This window comes from Heptranchias perlo, chromosome 17 (assembly GCF_035084215.1).
Source record: "Heptranchias perlo isolate sHepPer1 chromosome 17, sHepPer1.hap1, whole genome shotgun sequence".
Taxonomy (NCBI): Eukaryota; Metazoa; Chordata; class Chondrichthyes; order Hexanchiformes; family Hexanchidae; genus Heptranchias; species Heptranchias perlo.
The window spans coordinates 24,953,944-24,964,116 of record NC_090341.1 but is presented as its reverse complement, the minus strand read 5'-3'; the positions used below and the strand labels follow the sequence as shown (position 1 = coordinate 24,964,116).

Sequence of the window (10,173 nt, the reverse complement as noted above, 5' to 3'; positions counted from 1 at the left end):
TTAGTTGCTGGATTATTTCTTCTGGCTGCTGGTGCAATTGTACATGTTTTTGGACGTTTCCTATACTTGGCTAAAGTTTCAATATTTAGTACTGGGTCTCTTGCTTTTGTGGTGTATATTAATGATTTGGACTTGATCAAGACGTTTGCAGATGATACAAAAATTGGCTGTATGGTTGATAGTGAGGAGGAAAGCTGTAGACTGCAGGAAGATATCAATGGACTGGTCAGGTGGGCAGAAAAGTGGCAAATGGAATTCAATCTGGAGAAGTGTGAGGTAATGCATATGGGGAGGGCAAACAAGGCAAGGGAGTACACAATAAATGGGAGGATACTGAGAGGTGTAGAGGAAGAAAGGGACCTGGGAGTGCATATCCACAGATCCCTGAAGGTAGCAGGACAGGTAGATAAGGTGGTTAAAAAGGCATACGGGATACTTTCCTTTATTAGCTGAGGCGTAGAATATAAGAGCAGGAGGTTATGCTAGAACTGTATAAAACATTGGTTAGGCCACAGCTTGAGTACTGCGTACAGTTCTGGTCACCACATTACAGAAAAGATGTGATTGCACTAGAGAGGGTAAAGAGGAGATTTACAGAGATGTTGCCAGGGCTGGAGAATTTTAGCTATGAGAAATGATTGGATAGGCTGGGGTTGTTTTCTTTGGAACAAAGGAGGCTGAGGGGAGATTTAATTGAGGTATATAAAATTATGACGGTACTGGATAGGGAGGACCTATTTCCCTTAGCAGAGCGGTCAGCGACCAAGGGGCATAGATTTAAAGTAATTGGTAGAAGGATTAGAGGGGAGCTGAGGAGAATTTTTTTCATCCAGAGGGTGGTGGGGATCTGGAACTCACTGCCTGAAAGGGTGATAGAGGCAGAAACCCTCTACTCAATTAAAAAATACTTGGATGTGCACTTGAAGTGCCTTAACCTACAGGGCTATGGACCAAGTGCTGGAAAGTGGGATCAAGCTGGATAGCTCTTCTTCGGCCGGCACGGACATGCTGGGCCAAATGGTCTCCTTCTGTGCTGCAAATTTCTATGATTCTACATGGAGTGGTCTGACTGGTCTTGCAGTACTTTTGCTGGCATTTAAAATATGGTGCTGAAAAAAGTTGCTTCCAAACATGGGTGGCCTGATAGGGCTTCCTCTGGAAATTGAACATGACTGGGAGAATGAAGAGAGGCCATGCGGAGCAGGGCAAGTTGCTAGTAGAGGAGGAGGAGGAGGAGGATGGCACTCAGCAGGAGGTCATATCCAAGGAGGATCTTCAGGGAGCAATTCTCTTACCTCAACTTTAGCGATGACCAGTGCATCCGACGGCTGCGGTTCACTAAAGAGGTCGTGACTGAAATTTGTCAACTGCTGCAGCCATAACAGCAGCCTCAAAGCAGGGCATGGACATCATTGCCTTTCAAGGTGACTGTGGCTCTTAATTTTTATGGCTCTCCCTCCTTTCAGGCTGCTGCTGGAGATATAAGCAACATCTCGCAGTTTGCAGTGCACTGCAGTATGAGGGAGGTAACTGAGGCTATCTACGCAGTGAGAATCACTGATTCATCTCATTCCCACTTGCCAGAGACAAGCAGGAGGAGTGAGCATGAGGTTTTGCTCACATTGCAGTCTTCCCCATGGTGCAGGGTGCCATTGACTGCACACATATTGCCATGCGTGCTCCTCATCTGAGCTCGGCCATATTCATGAACAGAAATGGATTCCATTCCCTCAATGTGCAGCTGGTGTGTGACCACATGCAGTGCATCCTGCGGCAGTCCTCTGTTCCACCTGTATTTCAACCAGCACGGCAAGTTAAAGACTGGCTACTGGGCGCCAAGGGTTATCCCCTCATGAAATGGCTCATGGCTCCGGTCAGGAACCTACACACACATGCATAGCAGGCCTACAACGAGAACCATGCTGCCACAAGGAACATCATAGAGCACACCATAGGCGTCCTCAAGCAACGCTTCCGTTGCCTGAACCGCAGATGGCCTTGGAGGACGACCTCGAGCAGCTCTGGGCCGGGAGGGCCCAGCTTCAGACTGCACAATCTTAGCCTGGGCTGCAGCAGTCTGGCCTGGCTGGCTGACAGGCAATGGCAAGGGCACAGGTGAAGTGGCAGGGGTGGGAGCGGGAATGCTGTCATCCTGAGAGAGGACAGCAGGTTTGTCTTCTATGGTGCCACTGCCACTCTCCTGGGGTGGTGCCTCAGCAAGCCTGGTGATCTGTTGGAGAACAGATTGCTGAACTGCTGTGATGTCCTGAAAGCCCCTTTCAACAGTGATACCCAGAGCCACAATAGCAGCAGGCTGAGTTTCCAAGGCAGCAGTCAAACCTTTGATGGTGGATGTTTGTGCTGCAATGGAAGCTGTGACTTCGGTCATCAGACGCTGCATCATGGTGGGTTCCACAGGTGTGCTGATGGAGGTGACCACCCATTCCATGTGGGAAAGGATGGGCTCCAAGCTCTGCACAAAGCCGTGTGCCAAGTTGGAGCTGGACTTCTCCATCCTCCTTTACATTGTGTGCAGGCTTTCTGGCAGGCTTTCCAGTGCAACAAGCATTTAGTTGTGTATGCCCAGCAGCCTTCTTCTGTAGCCTGGCCCATCAAAGTCATCATCTGACTCCTCTGCAGCAGAACTGGTGTGTGTTCTTGCCCACCGGCGAGCTGGCACCTGCAGTATCCTTGCCCCCTGTCCTGGCTGCTGTGCAATTGTGCCCAATGTCTCACCACATGCAGATTCCTCCTCTATCCTAGCCTCTAAAGTACATGCAATGTCAGTCTCTGAGCTGGTGGCTGCGAGAGTAAGATCGAGTGACTGTCTCTTCATCATTACTGTCTTCTTCCTCTGCCTCCTCTGACTGGGAAGGTTCCAGTTCTTGGGTATCTGAAATGACAAAGGGACACGGGTTGAGCTGTGGTGAGGGGAGAAAGAAAGTTAAGACGTGCATGCTTACACCGTCTGCAGCACGTGAGTCAGAAAAGATTGTGGGATGAGGGATAAATGGGAAGAGAGAAGGAGGATTAGGTATGCAGAGACCCTAATCATCGATACCTCCAGCATCGCCAGTGGCCACGGCCTCAGCGAAGGCCCTTCCAATGATGGCCAGCACTATCTCCTCCAAGCGAGTTAAGAAATGTAGGAGAGCTTGTCCTCCAATTCTTTCTTGCTACCTCCTGTTATGCGCCACCTTCTCTTGCAAGAAAGAGGGAAGTGTGTCAGTAAGTGTCCTGCATGATGTTTGGGTGATGTGGTTGTCATGGCTGAATAGCTACCAGTGTTTTGCACTCTGAGCTGTGGGTGTGAGGCTTGCAGCAGTGGTAATGTGTAAGGGTGAGATAAAGCACATGATTTGAACAGTTGAGTACTAATTGAAAGAGATTGTTCGTAGGTGGGTGATGGGGGGTGCAGAGAATTGAGCAGTGAATGACGTTAGTGGTGCAGTTGGTTCGATATGCCACTTGAAATTTGAACATACTCACCTTGACAACTCGTGTTAAATCACTGAACTTCTTCCTGCACTTCATCCATGTTCTTGGAGCAACGCTTCTGGCATTTACCTCCTCCGCTACTTCCTCCCACTGCTTCTTGAGCATATGTCTGGAGGACCTCTTGCTCCCCTGCAGATACAGGATGCCCCTCCTTCTCTCCACCTCTTGCATTATCGGAAAACCTTGGTGCACATTTTTTCACATGTTTAGCCATTCCTCAAAGTATCAGATTCAATTTTGGAATGACTCCCTCCACTTCTTGCATCCACCATGCACCTCCCCTTTAAGAAGTACAGGCTGCCTTTGAGAAGCGCGAGCCATTCGCGATATCGGTGCTCTCTGCTGATGCACGCAGCCAATCAATTGCTGCACGCAGCAATCATTTAAAACATCAGGCAGCACGAATGTTACGTGCTGCCTGCTTTGCAATGAATGGACGCAAGTTAATTACTTACCGCAATCCCAGCACCCGTTTTCGGGGGTTAACCAACTTAACCCCCGTTCTTTAGAACATGACAGCTGTAAGTATACATGTGTATATGAATATATACATTTCAGTCAATTTTTCAGAATCAGAAGACAGCATAAGCACACAATCTGTTTCCAAAGGACTACAATGTCTGTCTACCTATCTGTACTTGCTTAGTATTCAGAATGCAGAGTCCTGGAGCACCATGTGTATGTGGTGACTATAACTTGGCAGCACAACCATCATATCTATTTACCTACATGAGTGATTGGACTCATACCAATAGTATCACCATACTGAGTGGTTTAAATGCAGATGATGCACATCAAATTCAGGAACACTGTACCAGCTCCTGGTGCTGGAGAAGGCCCAGTGCACTACTACTATGGACAACCTCAATGTGTGGGTCTCAGTGGTGGTGGTGCAGCCAAACTGGAGATTCAGCCACTCTTTACTCTGATTTTGTGGCAAATTTACATTGCTATCTGCAACAGACACAGTACTAAAGATTCCATTATACTGCAGGTACTAATTACATTTAACATCCTTTTGTTCTTTTATATGGGCCCTTGTTTCAAATATTTTTGTTGCATAATCAGTGCTGAGTTTCACGATACTAAACAATGAGAAGCATACAATAGTACAAGTGTAAGCAGTGTTCATATCTAACTGGCTTGGAGGAGTGTCATTAAACAAAAGTTTTTGTGTCAATGTGAGGCGGTTTCAGATGTTCACTGATGCAAAAATGGCAATATAACTCAGGAAGTTAAGCCAGCAATCTGTCTCCCAATCACGCTGATGTGAGACCATCACAAGAGACACTTTATAAAATTGCTTTTGAATCATTTTAGTCTTAAGACAAAGTAGAATCCACTGCCTGTGCTCTTCTAACATTAAAAATTAACTGGCCAGAAAATGGAACTCTATGCATGCTTGCGTATATGTGCAGAGTTCCATAGTCACTGAGCTCATTGTAAAGTGCAGTGTTAAAATGCTGCCGAAAGTGTATATATGAAGAACTCAACTGCTACATCATTTTTCGTTTATGTATTTGGTGCTGGTGATGATAGAGGAGGTAATGTAATGGTGGTCATTGGGCAAAATACTTGCAAAATGTTGATTTGTTCAAATTTAATTTAGATTGTGCAAAAAAAATTAGATTGTCATAACCTCATTTTTGCACATTCATTCAGGGTTCCTCATATGACATGGTAAGTGGGGAATGTTGTGCAATTTTGTTTGCAAACTGGTCTTCCAGTAAATGACACCGAGTCCTAGATGCGAACACTTATCTACTACCATTATGGCGGGGAATTAATATGAGGACAACATAAATCTTATTAATATTCCTTGCCATTCAAAAGATTCAAAACATTCACATAGAGTGAAATACAATAGGCCTGACCTGTAACATGATGCTTCACTCAATTAATAAGTGCATGGACTTTGAACTTTGAAAATGTGACTGGACAACAGAATATGTACTGTATTTAGAACAAACTGTTATGCATTTTGATATTTTTTTAACATGAATAAATAGACTTAGCTAACACTCAATTAAAAACCACTTTCAGATTAAAGTGAAGATGCAGGCAATAGAACTAATTTATAACACAATAATTGAAATACATAATGCGTTGTTTAAAACAGGACATACTAAGCTTTCAATTACCCAATGATAATTTTTTAATGATCATATTTCAAATATACTAACTAATTTTGTTGAAAGTGGAGAAGTGGCTAAGTTGGTATCTTGTGCCAGTTTGTCTCAGTTGATAGTATTCTTGCTTCTGAATCAAACTGTAGTGGGTTCAAGCCCCACTCCAGAACATAGGGATCGATTTTAACCCTACCCACAGTCCCTACACACCCATTGGAAACCAGGCGGATAGGCAGTTGATATCGAGCGGGTGACTTACCTGCCGATAACCCGCCATCTTCATTTTAACCCGCTCTTCTGAGCAGGTGGCAAAAGCATCTGCCTGAAGTTGGTGAGGTTCTTCTTCAAATATGCAGCTGGAGGTCCGATGGCATCATCAGGCCTTGACCGCAATTGTAATTCCAATCTGAGCAGGGAAGCCACAGTAGCTTTCCCGCCAGGTAAAGTCAAGTGAGAAGAGGATCGGAACCAGACGAGGCCATTCAAGGTAAATGTTTTACTTTTCTTTGTGGGGCTAGGAGGAGCACTCCTGCTCTTCTGGGCTCCACAAGGAAATTTTAGGCCTCCCATGCCCCAGATTCTCCCTGCTTCCATACCGGCCCCCCAGAATCCTATACTTATCCGAGTGGCAGCGAGCAGCCCATGGCTACTCCAATTTTCACAGACCATCAGCTAGTTCCTGCCCACTTGGGCGAACCTTGGGAGCACCGTGGGAGAACCTTCACCACACTGACTGCAGCAGTTCAAGAAGGCACCTCACCACCACCTTCTCAAGGGCAATTAGGGATGGGCAATAAATGCTGGCCTCGCCAGCGACGCCCACATCCCATGAACGAATAAAAAAAAACTTTCTGCCTGTTCTGGATGGCAAATCAGCCAGTGGCATGTTAACGAGGCTTGGCAGATAAAATCGCTGTGGCCTAATTCTGCCGCGGGCGTGCAGGAATCCAACTGAAACCAGTTAAAATCCCTGCCATAATTTAGGCTGATATTTTAGTGAAGTTCTGGGGGAATGCTGCAATGTTGAAAATGGTGTGCTGCAAATAAAATGGTAAAATGAGGCACTGCCTGCCTACTCCATTGGATGTTAAATATATCATAGCACTACTTGAAGAACATGTTTGACTGATGTTACGGCTAACATTCCCCTAGCAACCAACAAAAATGATTAACTGGTCATTTGTTTCATTTCTGTGTGTGGGATCTTGCTGTGTATAACAAAATGGCTTCCACCTGTGCCATCACAACAATAGTCACTTTGCTCCAAAATTGTTAATTGTATATGCTGAACCTTACATAAATGTCTGTGTTTCCTTCTCTTCAATTAGTATTTTCTGTTCTGTGAATTGATATATATTTACTGCAATATTATGGCAATTAGGATAAGTTGCTTCTGTTGTCACATCAGCTGGTGTTTTAAAAAGGGAACTCAACAGAAGACTTCATGAAGATATATATTATCTATAATTAGATTCTCATAATTAAACAAGCAAGTTCATATATAGTCTATGGAATTACAGTACTGTTTCAATTATTTTATTAGTTCTGAAGTTAATCTTTAATGTGTACATAATAATAAGGTGGGAAACATCAAGAGTGAATGTTCTTTTCTGAATCATTTTCCGAAACAAGGTACACATCCAAGTCATTAAGTATCATGGCTCAATATGCCCACAGTATTCAGCATCTACCACGTGCTTAGATATGACACTGAGCACAACACTGCTGGCAGTCATGATTTTCTTGCTTGATTTATTCAAAGTACTCCTTCATTTTATTGAGTAAAATAATAGACTGAGGAGAATTTTGTTTGAAGTTTTAAGAAACATCGATTTTCTTGCTTGACTAACCTTCACCCGGATACCCTGCTAATTCACTCTGGTGATATCACCAATGGGAAGCATCCCATGTGACCAGGGACTGTTCCATAGGAAACAACAAGGCTGAGATTTCATGCCAGCCTGGAGGCTGCTACAGAGCTGCCTGACTCTATTTATGAAACTGCCATGGAATTGTACATCTCCAGCCTGTACAGTGGGTTCCTATGGTCCTATTGCTCCATAGTTGGTGTCAGTTCATTGCAACCTCACTGTTTGCTACAGGATGTATGGGGTACACCTCAGCTGTTCGTAATCACATATTTATCAGATATTTGCCCAGCCTTTTCACAAAGAAACTCATTTATATAGTAATTGACTTTTCAAAATTTGTTTCTCCCATCCAATTGCAATAATTCATGCTTAAAGTAGAAAAATGTCCCAAAGGTCTTCACAGAGGCGTAGTCAGACAAAATTAGATGACAAGCTACAGAGGATATATTAGAAGGGGTGGCCAAAAAGATGGGTTTTAAGAAATAGTAGAGGGGTCAAGATAGGTGGTGGAAAGGTAGAGATGGATGTTGTTAGGGTACATGTGGTACATAGTGTAGTAAAGATTCTCTGATCCACACCCCACTGGATTGGTGAATTTACCCTTACATGTGGAGAACCATAATTAGTTCAGATAATAAACAAACAAATATTACAATACAATGGTTAATAAGAATTTAAAAAGTGCTTACCTGCAACCACTGGCGATTTTCTGTTGTCCAAAAGCTGCACGGTTGTACTAGCTGTCACAACATTACTTTTATTTTCTGCCTCTATCAAAATGAATTATACTTTATTAGTATCAAAATAAAATGATTGTATCATGAATAATTATTGTAACCACCTTTGGTTCAGTGAAATAGAACTGCTGAAAAGTGTTTCAGTTGTTCAAACACTGGATAAACATATAGTGTTGCTGGAGCCTCATGCTGCAGGCCCATAAGTGTACATGTTAAAAGTATCTTTATTCCCTCAATACACATCTATTTTTGTGGAAGTTACCCCATGTCCATGCTTCTACAACAATAAGAATATAAGAAAATCCAGAGCAAGAAAAGACTATTCAGTTCATCAAGCCTGCTTCATTTAGAGTCATGTATGAATATTCTATCGTGCACTTCCTTCCTACACCATCTATTGCTCTCCTACATTAAGGAACTTTCATTCCTTCTCCCAACTCCTCTGAAAAAATAATCAAGAATTATAGTGCAATAACTTTATAACCTTCAATCCTGTTTCTCAACAGATACCAATTCAACAATAAGGAAATAAATCTTCTGTTCAGCTAAAAATGTTTTCTTCCTGGATTTTACAACAGCAGTAATGTTAATTTAATTTTCAATTTGATGTGACAATATTGGAGGATATCTGTATCATATTTTTCTATGATTTTTGACAGGGCAAATGTGTTTTAAAAATTGGCTTCAGCCTGTGTTCTTGTTATGGGAAGCTCATTGTATCTGCAGCAAGATGATCCTGGTCAGGTTTTCTGGGCTGAAGTCCCAATAGCTTTGAACTCAAGCTAATCAAAGTATTGATCCTTTGAAGAATAATGGGTATTTTATAGGTTTAATTCCAGTTCACAATGGGACAAACAGTTGTGGTTTATAATGCTTTCAGGTATCAAAAGCAAATGGAATATAGGTTGGCCAGGAGACTACAGTTCATACCTTATTTACTTAGTGTTAAAAATGGTTAACATCTTAACTGACCATTGTTTGATCAGCAAATAGACCTGTTTTAACATCAAAGTAACAACAGGTGTATAATTGAAGAATAGCCTTTTAGTCTCGAGTTCCCTGATTCATACTGCCTCAACCAGGTGAGGGAGCTAACTGGGGCTCTGTTAAGGTAATTTGCCATGTTATGTCCATCAGAGAATCGGTCAGAAGCTACTGAAAAGAATGGCAAAGATTTCAGACTAACTTCTTGTTTTGTGACAATTTATATATTGTGTAAGTCTAATATTGTAGATTTAGTATTTCAACGTGTGTTACTGCTTCTATGTATTACTTTACAAATAAATCGATTATTTTTGGCCAGGACATAATGGGTCTGGCAGTGTGATATTTACAGCCTGTTGGAATAACAGGAAAATGTGGGGGGCATTTCACATAGGCCAGAATTTTGACTTGGAGCTGGGAAGAGGGCAGGGGGGGGGTCAAATCAAACCCGGAAAGTAAGTATTCAGGTAAGTCTTAGATTGTATGGATGGGGGGAGGGCATGGATGGGCATGGGAGTGTGGGTGGGCATGGGGACACCAGGGGGCATGGGGATCACGGGGGAGAGTCAGTCATCGGGGGAGGTGGGGCGGAGTCAGTCATCGGAGATCAGTCACTGGGGAGTCAGTTATTGGGGGGGGGGTCAGTCATCCGGGGGGGGGGGGGAATCGGGGGTCAGTCACTGGGGGGGGGAATGGGATCGGGGGTCATCGCAGGGGGGCGATCGTAGGGGCGTCAGCGATTGTTGGGGGATCGCTGCAGGTAGGCTTGTTGAGCCTGGGAGAAGCACTCCTGCTCCTCCAGGCCCACAAGCTGTGCCAGAAAGGCAATTCCCTGCAGCTTCGGGCCTTCTCACCTCCTCTCACAGGCCATGAAGGAGAAGGCCTGGGAATCCTGGCACCCAGGGGCTAAAATAAAATGGAGGCCTGTAGCCTCCTTGAAAGGTTTTAGTGACC

General features: G+C 43.8%; 1 protein-coding gene across 1 annotated transcript in view; it reads right to left on the bottom strand.

Annotated features, from left to right (window-relative positions):
• Window positions 1-10,173, bottom strand: part of cacna2d3a (calcium channel, voltage-dependent, alpha 2/delta subunit 3a) — a 633,142-nt gene that overhangs the window by 124,038 nt on the left and 498,931 nt on the right. The window contains exon 27 of the mRNA XM_067998742.1: window positions 8,188-8,268. Coding sequence (XP_067854843.1) covers window positions 8,188-8,268 — 81 coding nt within the window. The remainder of the gene's footprint in view (window positions 1-8,187; window positions 8,269-10,173) is intronic.